This window comes from Chrysochloris asiatica, unplaced genomic scaffold (assembly GCF_000296735.1).
Source record: "Chrysochloris asiatica unplaced genomic scaffold, ChrAsi1.0 scaffold00144, whole genome shotgun sequence".
In the NCBI taxonomy this organism is placed as follows: domain Eukaryota; kingdom Metazoa; phylum Chordata; class Mammalia; order Afrosoricida; family Chrysochloridae; genus Chrysochloris; species Chrysochloris asiatica.
This window is the reverse complement of record NW_006408662.1, coordinates 8,646,128-8,665,878: the sequence shown is the minus strand read 5'-3', so window position 1 is coordinate 8,665,878 and position 19,751 is coordinate 8,646,128. Positions and strand designations below refer to the sequence as shown.

The 19,751-nt window shown below is 44.9% G+C and overlaps 1 protein-coding gene across 1 annotated transcript; it reads left to right on the top strand.

The window, feature by feature from the left end:
• Positions 1–439: 439 nt before the first annotated feature.
• On the top strand, positions 440–17,521 carry LOC102826284 (cancer-related nucleoside-triphosphatase-like). The gene is made up of 5 exons (XM_006870583.1): positions 440–473; positions 4,795–4,957; positions 5,480–5,576; positions 10,634–10,843; positions 17,456–17,521. Exons 1-5 carry the CDS (start codon positions 440–442, stop codon positions 17,519–17,521), a joined length of 570 nt encoding a protein of 189 aa, XP_006870645.1.
• Positions 17,522–19,751: the final 2,230 nt, after the last annotated feature.

The window sequence follows — 19,751 nt, the reverse complement described above, 5'->3', positions numbered from 1 at the left end:
AAACCCAGGCTTATGTGCATGGAGGCTGGTCGAAACCCTGTGAGGTTACAGTTACAGACCCTCAGGACTAACCCCTCTCTGGAGGCGCGCGCAGGCGCGGGCGTGTCTGAGCGCCCTGGGTGACGCTATCTGGACGCTAAGATGCTCACACGGCTGCGGAGCCTGACCTGGCCTTCCTTCCAGAACCGCAAGCAGGATTCAGGCCTCCCTAGGGACAGCGGCTCGTGAGATCAAGAAGACTCCAAACACAGATGCTGCTCAGCAAACAACCATCAAGTCCGAACCCCAAAGAGACCGTACCACCGCACTTTCCTAGGTCCCGGAGGCTGACGGCGCATGCGCGGCCGTGACCGCGCCGCTTCCGGCTGAGGGGGCGTGGCCTGGGACCCGGAAGTAGTGCTCTCGACGACCGTGAAGCGGGTTCGAGACCCCGGCAGGCATGGCGCAGCACGTGTTTCTTACCGGGCCGCCAGGTAACCGCGCGCGGCCTCGGAGCTGCCTCTGTGGGTCGTCTCCGCAAACCGGGCTTCGCCTGGAGGAGGCCAGCGGCTGGGGATTGCGTGGCCGGGTCGGGGACCGGCCTGGAGGAGGTGGCTGAGCGGCTTGGCGTTTAAAGTTCTGCGCAACAGACCTGCCAGGCTGATGCAGACGCGAACCCTCGCAGGAAAAATCTCTTTAAATACAGGCAGTCTTTAGCCTTGTTGCTGTTGTTATTGTTAAGTGCCGTCTAGACGGTTCCGACCCATAGCGACCCTGTATAGGGTTTCCGAGGAGCAGCTGGTGAGTTTGAACCGCCGACTTTGCGGTTCAAACTGACCTTGAAGTCGAGTACTCATCCTGTGGCGCCACACCAGGGATGTAGAATAATCAATGTGTGCTCATTCTTAACCTGCTTCTACTTCATTTCTTTCTTTTCATATATTAGGGTACATTTTCAATGTCAAGTAAGGAGTCCTGGTGTGGCCCTGTAGGTTAAGCACTGGACTGCGAACCACAAGATTGGTGGTCCAAAACCACCAGCTTCTCCTTGGAAACTTTTCTATGTGAGTTGGAGCTGACTCGATGGCACTTAACAACAACAACATAGTACTATAATTTGCAATCCTGGTGTGGTGCCTTAGGATAAGCGCAGGACCGCTGGAGATCGGTTTGAATCATAAGATTGGTGGTTCAAACTCACCAGTCGCTCCTGGGAAACCTTATAGCTTTGAGTCGACAGCGCTTCGTATGTGTAGTACTATAATTTAACAGTCCCCGTGCTGTGCTGATCAACATTTAGATTGCTTTCACTGTTGCACTCATAAAGAAAGCTGCTGTTGTTAAATGCCATCCAGTCAGTTCCAACCCATCACCACCGTATATAGGGTTTCCGAGGAGCAGCTGGTGAGCTTGAACTGCCAACCTTGCAGTTCAAACGACTTTGCAGTCTGGTGCATTAACCCACAGTGCCACACCAGGGCTCCAAACTGAAATCTTACTTCAGATTTTTCTGTACAATTGTCAGATTATATACTGAGGAGAAATTCCCAGTTATAGACACTCTAGGTGCTATGGTATGCACACTAATATGGACGATTAAATTGTCCCCTTGCCCACTCACCAGTGTCACCTGTTTAAGTGTAAAGGACTCTTCAGTGATCTTCCTAAAGTGACAGTGATTGAGAGACTCAGTGGGATTAGAACCTTGTCATTTTGTATTCTACACAGTTCTCTTACATGTCACTGAGATCCTTCTGGGATGCTGTTTGGCTTCCGAAAGACCAGATGCCATTGTTTGTTGGTGTGAAGTTTGAAAGAGATACATTAAATAAAACTAGTGGATCATAGTTTATGAGAAGGAAGTTGAAAAGATTTCTTGGGGATGTCTGACTGTGTGGGCAGCTATATAAATAATATGACTTGCAGCACTAACATCCCAAAATATCGCCGTTACACACCCAGTAGAGATCTACCCTGTTTATAGTCAGTAAGCAGAACTCCATTGACCTAAAAACCCAAACCAAACCCACTGTCAACAGTTTGATTCCAACTCCTAACAACCCTATGAGCAGAGTAGACTTACTTTTCGTGTCTGTACGTCTTTGTACGCCTGACCCAAGCCATGGTATTTTCAATAACCTCATATGCATGCGAAAGCTGGACAGTGAATAAGGAAAACCATAGAAGAATTAATGCTTTTTTTTTTTTTAAGTTACTTTTTTTTTTTAAGGTTTTTATTGTGGATTGAGTGAAAGTTTTCAGGGCACATCATCAGTTTCACATTCAGACATTCATATACCTTGTTTCATTACATTGATTATAATCCCCTCCACATACCATCAGTTAACAGAGTTTCTCTCTCCTCTTTAGCTTTTTTTTTGGGGGGGGGGGGAACTTTGCCTTTTTGGAATTTACAGTCTTGGCTTTTAGGAGAATTGATGCTTTTGAGTTATGGTGTTGGAGGAGAATACTGAAAGTGCCTTAGGCTGCCAAAAGACCAACAGATCTGTGTTGGAAGAAGTGCAGCTAGAGTGTTCCGTGGAAGCCAGGATGGACAAACTTTGTTTTTCATACTTCAGACACATTGATAGGAGGTACCAGTCACTGGAGAGGAATATCATGCTTGGTAGGGTGGAGGGTCAGAAAAAAAGACCCCCAGCAAGATGGACTGGCAAAGTGGCAGCATCAATGTGTTGAAGCGTGGCAACAATTGTGAGGTTAGCCCAGGACTGGGCAGTGTTTTCTTCTGTTGTGCATAGGGTTGCTATGAGTCAGTACCTATTCGATGGCACCTAACAACAACAACAACAAACGTCTTTGTGGGAGCAGATAGCCTCATTTTTTTCCCAAGGAGTGGCTGGTGGGTTTGAACAACTGACCTAGTGGTTAGCAGCTCATTGCTTAATCCATTGTGTCCCCAGGTTCCTTCCATGGGAACAAGCCTCAAAATATAGGCAGAGTGAAACATAAAGCTTAAAATGTTAGGTCCTTACTAAGTGTATAACCTTTGATAAGTTACCTGACTTCTCTGTGTCTTTCTCCTCATCTATAAAATCAGGTAACTGCCTCAGAAGGTTGTCGTGAGGGTTTCAGCCCTAAAATACTTGTAACATTTGCTGCAACAGCACCTGAGTCCACAAATGTGCTTAGTATTCTTATGTGAGGAAGCACCTGTGAGTGCTGATAAATTCATAGAGTTAATCACGTTTGTTATTTATTGTTCCACTTGTGAAGATTTTTTGGTTTCTTTACGTTGATATGCAGTTCATACTGAAGGAAACAAAAATCCTCACAATTGAACCAATAACGTCATGATAAACAGAGAAAAGACTGAAGTTGTCAAAGACTTCAATTTGCTTGGATCTGTAATTAACACTTATGGAATCAGCAGTTAGAAATCAAGTGGCCTATTGCATTAGGCAAGTCGGCTGCTCAAGACCTTTTTAAAGTGTTAAAGAGCAAAGGTTCGAGTTCTAAGGCGTGCCTGACCCAAGCCAGCATATTTTCAATAGCCTCATATGCATGTTGGACAATGTATAAGGAAGTCTATAGAAGGATCGTTGCATCTGAATTATGGTGTTGGAAAAGAATATTCCAAGTGCTATAAACTGTCAGAAGAACAACAAATCTGTGTTGGAAGAAGATCCAGAATTCTCCTGAGAAACCAGGATGGTGAGACTTTGTCTCTCATACTTTGGTCATGTTATCAGTAGGGACCAGTCCCTGGAGAAGGACATTATGCGTGGTAAAGTAGAGGGTCAGCAAAAAAGAAGATCCCAAACAGTATGGATTGATGCAATGGTCGTTACATTGAACCCCTCATAAAGTAACAACAATTGTGAGGATGGTACAGGACCAAACAGTGTTTCTTTATGTTGTGCATAGGGTCGCTTTGAGCCAGAACTGACGATGGCACCTAACAACAACGACAATTAAATTTGTCCTTACCCAGACTTGGAGGAATGGAAAGTGTCAGCAATGGGGAGGGTATACAGGTAGTCATGTGTGGGTTGCAATTTGGAAGGGTGGGGGGGGCAAACTGAAGGAATTCCTAGAAGAGGATGTTGAAGGGTAACCAACTTGCTAACATTGCTACCAAGGGAAGTTTTTAAGACCAAGTACTTTGACTGGTTATTCTCTTTAAGGGATCCATTCTCAGGAGACCTGTAATGCAAGTTCGTGGGGTGTAAAGAGGTGTTACCATTGTTAAATGTATTTAAAAGCTCTTGGAGGTTTTGAAATCCTTATTGACAGAGAGCCGAGTCTTTTGGCGCTTTTGTTAATAAGCACTCAGCGACAAGGTCTGAACCGGAAGGTTGACTCCTCCAAAACCCTGTGTAGATAATAGGGTTGCTATGAGTCGGAACCGATTTGATGGCAGTGAACAGCATGAAGCCTTTGACCCAAGCATTACCAGTTTTTCTTTGTAAGCAGAAAGTGGCAGCTCAGGAGGGAAGGAAAATCTAGGATGAAATAGTGTTTCACAGGATGTAAATTACACTTGAGAATATCATCAGAAAGTCACAAGTTGACTTAGTGGGTTCTAGAATTGTATATGTGACAAAACTCTTAATGTATGCGTCACAATTTAAAAATAAACTTCAAGATATCATTCATAGTTTGTGCTTGTTTCTACTTGAAATTTAAAAATTTTAACACCTAGAACAATCAAAAGTGAAGTAAAATTAATATTCATTGCATTTATTTGCAACCATTTCTCAGACCACCCTGATTGCTCTCAGGCATGTGCGTGTTCTAGCATGAGTGTTTCCTAATGGGCATTTTCTTTCTTGCCCCCCCCTTTTTTTTTTTCAGGGGTTGGAAAAACAACATTGATCCGTAAAACTTGCGAAGCCTTAAAATCTTCCAGTGTGTCTGTGGATGGATTTTACACAGAAGAAGTCAGACAAGGTGGAAGAAGAATAGGATTCGATGTTGTCACTCTGTCTGGTACCCGGGGACCTTTATCTAGAATTGGGTATTTATATTTATTGTCTACTATGGTGTTTTTTTCTCTAAGCTCACCGTGTTTGAGTTTTTTTTATTCTTATTCAATGAAAGTTCAGTGATTTAGTAAGGGCTTTTGAATCTCTGGATGCAACTCTAATATTCTCTTCAGAAGGTTGAGCCAGTTGATCCTTTCTAACTTTAAGCATGTATGGCCTTGAGGTCTTTATAGAGGAAGCAAATATCATATTTCACTTAAAACTTCTTCCGCTGAAGCAGGCGCTCTTTCACTCTAACTCTTAGTCCCATCTGAGTGCCCCTTTTCAGAGTCGGTTGGTGCAAGCCCATTATTCCCGCACAAACACTTATTGGTAGCTGCACTCTCAGGAGAAAATCTGAGTCCAATCAGCTCTGCATACCACTGCTCTTTGAGTAAGTGATCATAGAGGATGTATTAGCACATGTGCAAGGCCAAGACACTCAATGGCATAGCTCAAAACCAGAAATCAATACATGAAAGTGTCAACAAAGAACACCATGTCTTTCCACTTAGGGCTGAGTCTCCACCTGGAAAACGCGAGTGCCGTGTTGGGCAGTATGTGGTTGATCTGACTTCTTTTGAGCAGTTGGCCCTTCCTGTCTTGAAGAATGTGAGTATGAGTTTCTATTGGCTGAGTTCATCTGCTGTAGGTACATTGTAAGAGGCACTAGACAGGGGACCAGAGTGTTGTCTAATCTTCAGAGAGGACATATTGCTACAGTTTAAAAGTCTTTAAGAGATTGAGCCAAAATAAAAATATACAACATATGTCTCTCTGAGCTACAAGTAAATTCCTTGTCAAATAAGTTTGTCCTAGTGGGTATGAAATGGTATCTCACTGCGGTTTTGATTTGCATTTTCCTGATGACTAATGCTGTGGGAACATCTTTTCATGTGTTTGTTGCCATTTATAGATATATCTTCTTTGAGAAATGTCTATTCAAATTCTTTGCTCATTGTTTCGGTTGGAGTTTTTGTCTTTTTGTTACTGAGGTTTCAGTTATTTGTAAATTCTGGATTCAAGTATGTTACACTTTTTATGGTTTGGAAGTATTTTCTTCCATCCTGTGGGTTTCACGTTCCACTTTCTTCATAGTATTGTTTAAAGCACAGTGTTTTCAGTTTTGAAAAGTTGAATTTATCTATTTTTCTTTTGTCACTAGTGCTCTCAGTGTTATATCAAAGAATGCTTTATCATGAACCTGAGTTCATGAAGATTTGCTCTTGTCCTTTTTCTCCTAAGAGTTTTATAGTTAGACATTTAAAATTGTTAATCTATTTTAAAATTAATTTTTATATCTGGTATGAAGTATATGTAACTACGTAAGCTATTTCCTTGAGATACATCTCTGTATTTGAAGGTGCTTCAAAAAGTTGGTGGAAAAATGGAATTAAAAGATAATGGAATTTTTCCACAAACTTTTTGCATTCCTCCTCATGCATATGCAAGCGTCATTGCTTTTGCATCTCTAGAGAACTCAGCCTAAGATATTTGGTACTGAGAGCGGTTCTAGGGAAACAAAATGCTAAGGATGAGTTTTCTAAATTAGTCTTCAATTCTGACTAGTCTTAATGGTATCGATGACCCTGCCTCTAGTAGTAAAGAGGGCACTGCCAATCCTTGGTATGAGGTGGCCAATATTAATAATGCAAAATATCACCACCAGTAGATCGGGTCTTGGTGGGAAGCAAGACTCCGGGTGATTGCATATTTGTGGCACTTTCATCCAATTTTGTCAGCATGAGAAGTATAGGGCAGCGAATTGTCTGGCCTTACTTTTGCTAGACAGGAGCTCTGGTAGCATAGTGGTTACAAGTCGGACTGCTAATATCAAGATCTGCAGTTCGAAGCCACCAGCTGTTCTGTAGGAGAAAGATGAGGCTTTTTGCTCCCATGAAGATTTACAGCCTTGGAAACCCTGTGCAGGGTCTCTGTGAGTCAGCACCAGCTCCACAGCACATAGCCACCACCACACTACTTTAGCTAGACAGAGTGGTTAACGAAAGAGATGAATGGCTTATAGTCACAGCTCAAATGCTACATAAAACACATCAAAGTTGCAACTTGCCTCCTGAGAGAAAGCCTAATTTTTTTGTAGTAACAGCTGATACTGAAGAAAACCAAACTGAAGTCTTATTGAACAAGTGGCTAATTTGTAATACTAATTGAATTCCCAACTTTGGCTTTTGAAGTTAAAGTGAGGGCATTGATTGGGAAGAACTGGAATCCTGCAACTTGGGATGGGGACCTGTTGTTGTTAGGTGGAAAATTGGAAGTAATTAAAAATGAAATGGAACCCATAAAGATCTATAGCGTAGATGTTGTATTGTTGTTGGATGCCATTGAATCATTTCTGACTCAAAGCAACCGTATGCACAACAAAGCAAAACACTGCCCAGTCTTGTTCCAGCCTCATATTTGTTCTGTTTGAGCCCAATGTTGCATTGCAGCCACTGCGTTAGTCATTTTTGTTGGAGTTTTCCTCTTTTTCACTGACCTTCTACTTTACAAAGCATGAGACCTTTTCCAAACTAGTCTCTCCAGGTAACATGTCGAAAGTACATGAGATGAAAGATGGAGGATCCGAGAAAAAGAGGAAGACTCCCAACAAGATGGATTGGCCAAGGGGCAGCATCGATGGACTCATGCGTGGCAACAGTAGTGAGATTGGCCCAGGATCGGGCACTGTTTCATTCTGCTGTGCATAAGGTCGCTATGGGTCGGTACCTCCTTGGTGGCACCTAACAACAACAAGGAGCATTCTAGCGATACTTCTTCCAAGATAGATTTGTTTGTTCTTCTGGAAGTCATGTTACTTTAAATAATCTTTGCCAACACAATAACTCAAATACATCAATTCCTCTCAAATCTTCCTTACTCATTTTCCAGCTTTTACATGCATATAAAGTGAGTGAAAATACTTGAGTCAGGTGTACCTTACTATTCCGTAACATCTTTGTTCTTTAACACTTTAAAGAGTTCTTTGCAGCAGATTTACCCAATGTAATTTGATAATTGATTTCTTAACTGCTGTTTTGAGCAACGTTGATTGTGGATCCTAGGAAAGTGAAGTTCTTGACAACGTCCCTGCTTTCTCTGTTTATCATGATAGCGTATGTTGGACCAGTTATATTTTTGTTATCTTTGCACTGAGTTGTAATCCATACTGAAGGCTGTAGTCTTTGATCTTTATCAGTAAGTGCTTCAAATCCTCTTTGCTTTCAGCAGGTAAGGCTGTGTCATTTGCATACTTCAGGTTGTTAATGAGCCCCCATCCAATGCTAATCTTCACATAGTACAGCTTTTCAAATTATTTGCTCAGTGTACAGAAAGACTATGAGATCGGGACATTTGTGCATATAATCAGGAAGCTGGGGACACTGAGCCATTCCGTTCTATTGAATTACTCCTGCCACCAGAACTGACCCTCATCTGAGAAGATGAGTCTTTGTCTGAGATACTGCCTGGGGTGGTGCCAGGGTCTTTGTCTGGAATGTCATGTGAGTCCGATGCCTTATAAGACTGCTGAATATGCCAAAGACCCACCCCTACCGCCTAGTAGGTGAAGTACAAACTGACCCAGAAAGAGATACACTGTATTCCAAAAGAACTCCTTAGATTTTCTAATACAGAAACCTGAAGAATATATGTGGGAATGTTTATTTAAGGGTGTGGGATAACTGCCAAGAAAATGAACTTGGACCAGCCTGCATTTATTGATGTGAACCCACTAAATACACTTTCTTCATTCAGTGTTTTAGTTCCAGAGGTTAGGAAAGTGTCTAATAGCTGATTTGATGGGTTCACTGAAGCATGGATTACGCAGTGGTGGTTGGGTGGTGATGTGCCATGGAGTAGATTCTGATTCATAGCGACCCTGCATAGGATTTCCGAGGCTATAATCTTTACAGGAGCAGAAAGCCTCATCTTCCTCCCGCAGAACTGCTGGTAGTTTCAAACTGCTGACCTTGAGATTAGCAGCCTGACTCGTAACCAGTACTCTATCAGAGTTCCTTGAATTATGCAGCTGTTGTAGTTAGTGTTGTCGATTTGGTTCTAAGCCTTTGCGAACCCCGTGTAGGGTTTCCAAGGAGCAGCTGGTGAGCCTGAACCGCTGACCTTACGATTCAAACCAGCTTTGCCAACAGCGCATTAACTCAGAGCACCACACCCAAAATGATACAGAGAGACAGGGTGATGTCTGGGAAGGTTCTCAACACAGAGCTTGCCTGTCCTAAGAGACATGCTGGCCTCCTCAGATGCTCTCACCAATCAGGAAGTCCTCGGCCTTAGTGTTGTAGGTTTCTGTGGGCCAGTCCTAGGTGACAGGCTAAATCATTCCTCCTGAGGCTAGTTTATTTCAGCCTTCAGGTGAGTCTTTTCTGTCTGGCCAGCCCTCACTCACCCGCACAGTGCTTTGGGGGACACTCTAGAGGAGCAGAGATTGCCAGAGAAACAGTGCTCAGGTGAGCATTGAGGACCAGCATGAATCTATTTCCCAAAATGTGGAGATGGATCCAGTCCTTGCGGTCCACTTCTCCATCCTTGTCACCAGCCACCCCCATGGCATTCCTTCTCTTTCTCCACAACCCCAACCTCTGGAGCAAGGCCCGGACTCCTCACAGGTTAAAGAACACCATCCTTTACACTGCCAATAAGCAGGTGCTAGCCACAGTTCTGGGAGTCCGCTTGACACTCCACCCTCCCCTGGCTTGCTTGTCATAGTTTGAACTGGTTCCTCACCATCCTTTCAGAATGCCATCCTCACTTTTTGACTTGCTGGCTCCCACCTTGGGTTTGATTATTCTCTGGAATAATCAGAATTCATCGAGAGTTTACAATACCTGCACAGATTCTCAGGTACAGACTGTAAGCCTCAGATCAGGGCACCACAGGTATTCCAAGGGCTATGTCTCTGGAGTAAAAGACAAAGGACAGCTTGTGGTCAAGTTTGGTCCTTTATCCAACTCAGGGAATTTAATTTTCCAGGTGCCTGCCTGGTGTGACACTGTAGGATAAGCACTTGACTACAAGTTCAGTTTGAGCCACAAGGTCGATGGTTCAAACTCGTCAGCCGCTCTTTAGAAACCCTGTGTTGTTTTGGCTAAGTGCCATTGAGTCAGTTCCGACCCATTGCGATCCCGTATAGGGTTTCCGAGGAGCAGTTGGTGAGCTTGAACCACCGACCTTGCAGTTCAAACAGCTTTGCAGTCTGGCGCAGTAGCCCACAGTGCCACACCCTATAAGGGTCACTGTAGGTTGGAATGACTCAATGGCACTTAACAACAACTTCTTTAAGGGAGGCTTTCCCAGTTAATTCACCAATTAACTTCTCCATGTAGTTATGAGAATGATCTTCTGACATCCAAAAAGTAATTGAAGGGGCCCTCATAGCATAGTGGATTATCAGCTGGGCTGCTAACTGCAAGGTCAGCAGTTCAAATCTACTAGTTGCTCTGCTAGAGGACAATGAGGCTTTCTGCTCCTGTAAAGACTTATAGCCTCGGAAACCCTGTACAGTCTACACGGTCACTGTGAGTCAGAACCAGCTCCACGGCACACTCCCCGACCACTAACCACCTTGGTCTGACTGTTGGTTGGTGGTAACGGGGGGTGGGGGAAAGGCCTGTGACTGACTTCTCGGTGACTTTCTGTCTTCTCCTCAGGCCGAGCTCAGCAGTGCTGCAGGGAAGCGAGTGTGTGTCATTGATGAAATTGGGAAAATGGAGCTCTTCAGCCAGACTTTCATCCAAGCTGTCCGTCAGACCCTGTCTGCCCCAGGGACCCTAGTGCTTGGTACAATACCAATCCCTAAAGGAAAACCACTGGCACTTGTGGAAGAAATCAGAAACAGAAGCGACATCAAGGTGTTTACTGTAAGTACAGCCAGTCGTCCGTATCTGAAATGGGGCAGAAAACCTAAAACAGCAGATGGCTTTCATAAATCCTTGCCTTTGCAGTTTCATTTTTCCATCTTCTGTTAGAGCTTATATGCATCTGACTGTCTAGGAATTTACAGCACTAAATCACGTAAGGAGCCCTGCGGTGGCGATGGAGGGTAAGCATTCGAACCTGAGCTCAGTTTCAACTGCAAGATCGGTGGTTCAAACTGCTCAGCCGCTCCTCAGAAACCTTATACAGGCTCGGTATGAGTCGGCCATGACTTGACAGCACTTAACAACAACAAATCAAGAAACACCTCTACTTCGTGAAGAAACCAGCTCTCCTCTGGGGATGCTGCCTGCCTTGTCGGTAGCTCTGGCTACATTCTCCAGGCCCTCTCCCCGGTATAGTCTGACCTCTCAGGCAGTCAGAATTGTCCTTGTTCTCAGCTTTCCTCTTGTAGGGCAGTGCAAACTGGGGTTGGTGTCAGGTTGGGATTCAGAGGCATTATGTGTTAGATTCTCTCTTTCAAACAGACTGATTTCTGCTTGTGGCAAGACGAGACTGTGGCAGCGGTTTGAAGCAGTTTCTAGAGGCTGAGAGTTGAGACGGCCTCCATTAACCGTTCCCTCCCCTCCCATCCACCACCTGAGGGCAGCCCTACTGCTTCAACTTCAGCTTTCTGTTCATCAACTTCGCAGCATGTTCACAAGTTTGTTGTTGTTATGTGCTGTTGAGTTGGCTCCGACTCATAGTGACCCTATATAGGGTTTCCAAGGAGCAGCTGGTGGGTTTGAACTGCCAATCTGTGGTTCTCTGTCCAGTACAGATCCTACAGCACCACACCAGGAGTCCACAAGCAGCTCTGTCAAAGAGAACTTTCTGTGATGGCGGAAATGTACTTCCTTTACTCTCTAGCCTGGTGCTATGATAGCTGTCAGTCACATGTGGCTATGTAAGTTTAAATGAAAAATTTAAAATACTTAAAATTCCATTCCTGAGTCTCAGTAGCCATCTTTCCAGTGCTCAGTGGTCACATGTGACTGGTGACCTTGCTCTTCAAAGGGAGGGCAACCAGGGGGGTTAGTATATCATCACCTGGGAGATTGTGAGAAGTTCAAATGTGTGGGCAGGAACCTGCATTTCACTAAGCCCTCAGGTGGTTCTTAATGCTTGGGCAGTTTGAGAAGCACCCCTGAAGATGATATGGGAGAGCCGAAATCCAGGTGTATTAATCCCTGGCTTGACTGAGCCAGCTAGAAAGACTTCTTGTAGCACTGCCGTCCAACACTGTTGACCTCAATACGTGTCTTTCTTTCCCCATTATTCTCTGTATCCATTTGAGTTGGCTATTTGCCGCGTTCCACCTTATTTTGTGTGTGTCGTTGATAGCCATGCACTTTACTGAACTGTGTTCAGACAGCTCACCCTCCAGCCCCCAGTTTGAAAGTTTAGTGGTCCTGCAAAAACCAGGTGGCCAAGTCGGGCAGCAAGGGTCACTTGTATCATGGAAAGCTGAGATTGTGCTCTAGCTCTGGGGAACCAGTGAGTACCTTCCATTACTAATTACAACATTACCATGGCCAGGTGGCCCCACTGGGGCTTCCGCGTGTTGTCTGCAAAGTACACTGGGGTCTGGGAAAACTGAGAAACATCTGGCTGTGCATCTCTGCATTTGTTGATTTGTTCACTCACTTGGTAAATGTTGATTTAACATCAACTATTTGCTATGGCTTTTAAGTTAGTTTACGTTTTAATGATACTTTGTTTAATAAGATTGACCAAGTCCTTGTCCTCATACAGCTTACATTCTAGCATAGCAGCTAGATAACAAAACTGGTAACAAGCAAATTAGGCAATTTTAGAAGCAAATAAGTGTAATGAGGGCAATGTGTAAATACAGTAATTTGGGGACAGGAGTTATAGGGAGGGTGATCAGGGAAAGTGTCTCTAAGAAGGTGTCCTTTGAGCTCAGATCTGAGAGCCATGTGAGAGTGTGTTCTCAGCAAGTTCTTGCACAGTGTCTGGGGCCTTTGTTTTTAGGATTTTGTGTTGCCTTTTCTGTCTTCCATGTTAGAGTTTTTGTTTGTGATTTTGGAGTTTCTGTGAAAATAAAGGCAGTGAATAGTGAAAGATCAGGGAAAATAAAAGAAGCTTCCATTCAGATAGTGTCCAACCTGAAAGACTGAAAACCTGTTAGTGTTAAACCTCCAGGGACTGGCTCTCTCTGCAAACGAATCTAATCTGAAAGCCCTGAGGTGAGATTGAGGCATATTGACTGTGTTCAGACAGAAGCATTGTGCCTTAGGATAGCACCACATTTTCTCTTCTAAGACAGAAGATTATTTTCAAGGCAAGGTAATCATGGCTTCTAATGACATGTAAATAAAGTGATTAGCTTTTTGTTTATGATGTGAGTGATACCCCATTATTTTCTTTACTGTGTTCCTTTGAGAGGGCTGTGCTGTTTGTGTTTTTCAAACTTAGTGAAATTATGTATGTGTATATATATAAAAAGGGAAGTTTATATCAAAGCAATGGCTCACAGTTGTAGAGGTGGGAGAGTCCCAAGTCCAAATCAGATGAACCAAGAGTGTCAGGGAGGTCTGGAAGGCAGGCAGTGCCCGAAAGACAGGCTGCTGATGGCTCCAGGATCACTGGGTAACAGAGCAGGTCACTGGCTCAAGTCCAAAGAACCGGAGGTTGGAGGATGAGCTAGAAGCAAGATCCAGACTGAGACAAAAGTTACTTAAAGTTAGTTACACTGTGTTAGATCTCCTTATGGAGGTAACTGCATCTCAACTGCCAAGCCACTGAGGATGCTGGCCCAATCGATACAATACTGTAACTGTCACCCTCAGTGCAGTCAGAACCTTCTTGTTGTTAAGTGCCGTCAAGTCGGTTCTGACCCATAGTGACCCTGCATACGGTTTCCGAGGCTGTAAATCTTTACAGGAGCAGAAAGCCTCATCTTTCTCTTGCGGAACTGCTGGTAGTTTCGAACTACTGACCTTAAGGTTAGCAGCCCGGCTCATAACCACTACGCTACCAGAGCTCCTTAGTCAGAACCTTAGCCGTCTTCAGTTAACTATCCAGCTAGATTTCAAAGACCCTCCTTGGCTCAGAGAATGTGTGTTAGGTTGTGGGGAAGACCAGATGAATAAGGCATAGCCCCTGTCCTAATGGAGTTCACCGTAATAATTATCTTCAAGGTACATTCTTGCCAAGAGACATATGACTAGATCCATCCCTCTACCCTCGCTGGGCAGAGGACAAGAAACCAAACCTGTTGAAAATGAGTCAAATCTGACTTAACAGTGGGCCCCACATAGTACCGGATAGAACTGCTCTTGGCTGTAACTGTTATGGAATCAGATTTCCAGACCTTTCTTCTGTGGTGCCACAGGCTGCATTAGTAGTTGAGAGCATACTGTTTCAACTACCCAGGTGCCTTCTGGATAGACTTTAGTACAGAAAGAAAGAAGGGGAAACAACTTGGTTGCTGTTCTATTCTTCCTCACCTTCCTTTTCTATTCTCAGACCCCAGTTCCCTCCTCTAATAACCTCCTCAGGAAAGACTGCCGAAAAGCAGCCAGAAATCTGGTGGTTGGATTAAAAATAAACTAGAATTTTGCATAAACGGAAGGGACCCTGAAATTGACAGATGACGCTTTCCTTTCTGTTGGGTTTGAGAGTTTATCTTTGCTGTACAGGAACATATTAATGGAACACTGGGAACAGTTTCATATAAACAACTTAATACACAATTTTTAGAAATAATTTTAGGGAACTAAAAGGGAGGGTAACAAAATATTAATGTTCCTTTTTGCATTCTATCAGTTTTTTGTGAGAGAACTGTTTGTTTTCCAGTTTTTATTTATACCTTCTGTTATCTAACCCAGACTCCAAGAGCTCAGCCGTAAGTGTCGGGAACAGGCCGGGCATCCTGACGGAGTAGACATCAGCCACAGCAGCTATTGGAGGGAGGGGGCGCCGGGCCCTCGTCTGTATTAAAATGATGCTGCTTTTCTGTACTGAAGTTGTCTCTTCTTAACCATCCAGAACTGGCAGGACCATGAAATGCAATGTGGCGAGAATGTGCAAACTCGGGGAGTGAGTCAGGGCTGTGGTTACAAGGGTGAGGATGAGTGTGATGGGGATGTGTCTGGGGGGCCTGTCAGCGCTTGGGGGCTTCTTTTTTTTTTAATGTTTTATTGTGAATTATGTGATAGTTTACATGGGAGAACATTAGTTTTACATTCATCCTATCGTATATCGTTTCATTGCCATGGTTACAATCCCCTCCATGCATCATCAACCAACCAAAGCCTTCCCGGGCACTTCTCGGAAAGCCTTAAGCAGCCCCCCTCAGGAGCACCATCTCGGGTCGTGAGTTTTCTGTGGTCTCGCCCTTCAGTGCCCTTCATAGGCCCCTGACCATCCAGTCAAAGAGCTTAGGGACTTGAAGACTCAGAACAGAGCTTTAGTAAAGAGTCACAGGAAGACAGTCTCCCTCCCTTCCCCACTTCCCACAGACCACCTCATGTGGTTCTCATTGCATCAACGTGCATTTTTGAACAACACCAAAACTGCTCTGGGCAGAACTGGCCAAGTGCCCACAAAGGCTCGGCTCTGTCCCTGTTGGTTCCTTCCAATAGGCAGACGGAGAAATAAGTGTCTCCTGTGGGTTTTGGGGCAGTCGTGTCTGGAGGCTGCCGTGCCAGCCCTCTCCTTGCAAAATAGCGTTCATGTTTCCATGTTTTACATTTTCCCCCTCTTTCTTTTCTGTACACCTCATCCTTTCTCTCTCTTGTAAAGAAGGTGGTGGAATGTTGAGAGGAGGAAAAGGCTCAAATGCCCTTGGGTCTCGGAATCTGCCTCTGCTTGAGCCAATAGTACATGCTCCCAGCCTTGAAGAGCAGAACTATATTCATCCTAGTGAAGTTGGGTGGAGACAAGGGAACCGGATGGTTTCACATCATATCTCCCACTAGGCATCTCCCCACATTGCTGGTAGCCGTTGGGAGGTTCCTGGTGAGTCCAGCTTAGCTTAGACTCTGAGTTCCTGCCTGTCCCCCAGCCCCACTTTCCGCCTCTGTTCAGGTGGACTTCCTTGATGGCAACAACCAACTGACTCCAGCTAATGTCAGTTAAGGCATCAACATAAAGTCCTACAAGGCTGTGGCAGTTTCTCAAAGGCTGTGGCAGTTTCTCATCGATCTGAAGGGAAATTTGATGGTGGTGTGCATTTCAGTAGCAGCCAGCGCTGCTCCAGCTTAGGTCAGTGCCTGTGGTCAGTGCCTGCAACTCGGCCCCAGTGGGGGTCAGCTGCAGCCCTTACCGCTCCGGATCATTCTGCTCAGGATTTGTATTCTAGAGTAAAGCTGGTGTCCCGGACTGTGTCGTCTCCCACAGGAAAGTCTAAGTGTTCTTCTGAGAAGGGGACCATGAGTGAATGCCGTCCATGCTGCATTTCTTCAGGAAACATTCAGCAGTTGCTGGACACCAGGCATTGTGTTGGGTACACCAAGTGTACAGCCCACAGTGTGATCTGGTCTAACTCAGGGTCTGGTCAGGCTGAACTCACTGAACTTTCCAGAGCCATTTGTTCCTTCTGTCTTTGTTTGTACAGGGCCTTCTGTCTGGTGGGCCCACCCTCCCGGGCCCACCCTCCCGTGCCATCTATAAAAGTTAAGTCCTCACATGCCTGCCACGGGTAAACCTTTCCTAACCTCCCCAACGATGCCCGTGTGTCTCTCTGTCCTTTCTAACACAAGCTCCTTACCACTGCCCTTGTTCGTGTTCAGGTTGATCCCTTTGCAAGCTGTATCCCCAGCACCTTGCCCAATGTGTGGTGGGTACCCATAGAGCTGTCAAATGTGTGGCAGGTAGTGTGGAGCCAGACATGAGCCACTGGGGCTAATGATGGACACCCTGCCTTTACTCACAGGGACACATTGCCATCTGTTCCTGATGTGGTCTGTAGTCTGGTTTATGTTCATGGACGGTGTGTGACCCAGCTATTGTTTGAGACAAAGAAGAATCAGGCCACTAGGTAGATTTTCAATGCCCTGTTATTTTGGTTTGTTTAGTTTGTAATTATATTAAATTACAGAGTGTGCAGTGGTCCCAGCAGACCTGAGTTCTGTTTTGTACCCTGGCAGCAGCTCCCTCAGGTCTCACAGAAAATCCTTCATCTTTGCAGAGCTCAGCGTCCACATGTTGGAAATTAAGAGACACCTAATCTCAGATGCCCCACAGAACTAGACTCAGTCAACGAGTTGCCTTCTCATGGTGCACCCAGTTAAAGCTGGCTCTCCCCCTGGCTTCCTTTAGGCTGTTTCTTCCCCTCATGGCAGGGGATGGTCAGAGCCATGCCGCACTCTGGACTGCCTCTCACAGGGCTCAAGTCACAGCTCGTCTGAATGCTGAGACCCGTCCGCCATCAGACCCAGCTTCACTCTGAGCAGAAGCTGAGGGTAGCATTTGAGAGCATCTGTCCTGTTTTCAGGTGTTCCTGAAGAGTTGTTTTCTCTGCAAGCCGCAACCTGCAAGGCTTTTTCAGAAAGGAGATCTGACACCCATTCTCTTGCTTCTCCCCACAGGTTACCAAGGAAAACAGAAACAGCCTTTTGCAAGAGATCCTGATGTGTGTGCAGAAGGGAAGCTGATCAGCATTACTGCCTTTCTGCACATGAAGAAATGTGTCCAGCCCCAGGGGAGCTGGACAGGCCCTCTGACTGGCCTCACGTTTATGATCAGCAAGGTCTTAAAACCTTGTGGGCGGTCCCAAAGGAAGCTTGCCAGCTGGTTTCTATAAAATATTTAAAAGATCAAATTAGCCTTAATGCTGGATTGACTACACGATTTAACAATCCATGATGGTTTATTTATGCATAAAGAGTTCTGTGTATTTCCTCTTGTAATTGTGTGCATGATCTTGGTTAATTATGAATTGAGAAATGACTTTGAGAGTATTCGGTGGAATTTGCCCCCATTAAAGTTTATACTGTGTTCAGGAGAAAGGAAAAGAGTTCACCTCGTAATCAGTTTTGCATGACATGAAAATTAGAATCTTCTCCAGGAGCAGCCTGTTTTATGCCATTTAAAGTGCTGTTATTTCATTTTTAAAAGTCATTATTTCAAAAGAAAAATAATTGCTTGTTTATTTGTTTGTTAATTGTTTAATGAATATCAAAATCAGTTCCATGGCTGCAGCCACATAAGTCCTTGTGTGGGTGGGAAAACTGATCTCTAATAATGTATTTATTCAGCAGGTATTTGACAGAGCTTGGCCCACTGGGGTTCAGATCAGAGCCCACTTGGGCTGTGGTAACCTAGGCAGTTCTTGGGCCTACGTGTGCCCCTAGTTCACCACATGGAAAACGTAACAAGACTCCTCACAGGATGACAATGCCCCACCATTGTGCACAGTTCCGCTGAGAAAGCTGCAGTGCGCTAGACTCGGCCCCTTCAGGATGAGGTTATAAAAATCCCGGTGCTTGTTAGGGACTGACTTCCTCCAGGCCTGCCTGTGGATGGAATCCCCTTTGGAAGTAGGGCTTTCTTTGTTAAGTTAATGAGACCTGTCAGTGTAGGCAGTCTTCAGACGGTCGCCTTTGAGATGTGAAAAAGCTGGAGAGGCAGAGGGGATGGGCTAGCCGCTGGCAGGTCTCAGAGGGCTGAGACAGCTGAGAGGATACAAGCTTTGCTCCCCTGGGCTGACAGAGAAGGCCCTCCCCTGGATCTGGCGCCCTGAATTTGGACTTCTAGCCTCCTAAACTCTAAGAACATAATTTTTGATTCAAGTCACCCACCTGTAGTGTTCTGCTCTAGCAGCACTGAGAAACGAAGAGCACGGGAGTGAGGAAACAGTTCAGTTTTAGGTCACTTTTGGTCATTCTACATGACTGAGATTTCTTAGCACTTGAAGTTAGTGTCGAGGACACATTAGGAACCCGGGGCCATGGGCCTCACTTACCCTGGTTTCATATCCATCCCTTTGCCCTGAAAGTGTGAGGACATCTCTAGTCCAACACAAAAGATAACAAGCTAACATTGAGAAGAATTGCCTGGACATGGATAAGGATCTCAGAACCCGAAACCTTAACAGAAGCAGCTGGTCACAAGCAGATGATCCATGAAGATAGCGCTGAAACAAGAGGTGACTGGCTTATGAGCTTTCAAGAGGGAACCTAGATTCAGAGGGCACGGAGGAAGGTAGACTCTCCACTTGAGTAGTATCCAATCTGTCTAGGCGGGGCTGATGAGATGGGGATAGGTCTCTTGTGGTGCAATGGTGAATAATTGTTATCAGGATTGATTGTGAGGGTTGGAAATATAAAGGTAGACGTTTGTAGCAAAAGGAGGGGAGTGATTGACTTTGCAGTCCAGGAGCAGAGGTCCCAGGTACCATCAAGGGAGAGGAGCGGAATATAGGACCCTACCCAGAGAAACAGTGACACCAGACATGGAGGTAGAGATGATGGCGTGTAACAATGGAGCGTGTGGGGACTCTAGACCCAGAGAGGGAGAGGGGCTGGGTGCTGATGACCAAGGGGCAAGTTTGTGGGGTATACCCTTTGGTTGGTTGATGATGCATGGAGAGGATTATAATCATGGCAATGAAATAAAATACAATAGGATTAATATAAAGCTGATATTCTCCTACGTAATCTATCACATAATTCTGAAGAAAAACTTAGGAAAAAAAAGATGGTGCTTAAAGCTGACAACTCCAGAAGGTACCCCGTTTCTAAGAAGCCTGAGTCCCTTTGCTAAAGAACCATGAATAATTCAACATACCACTCCACCTCCTAATCATTATATAGTAGCCCATCCTTCGAGGAAGAGACCCCAAACCTTTATAAGCCAGTGCACTTCAATTCCAAAAGATCTTCT

Bases quoted from the DNA above. Each gene is read 5' to 3' on its own strand.
- LOC102826284 (XM_006870583.1), top strand. From the start codon at position 440: ATGGCGCAGCACGTGTTTCTTACCGGGCCGCCAG. The intron at 5,577-10,633 runs GTGAGTATGAGT...TCTTCTCCTCAG, and splicing joins CCCTTCCTGTCTTGAAGAAT to GCCGAGCTCAGCAGTGCTGC. The intron at 10,844-17,455 runs GTAAGTACAGCC...TTCTCCCCACAG, and splicing joins GCGACATCAAGGTGTTTACT to GTTACCAAGGAAAACAGAAA.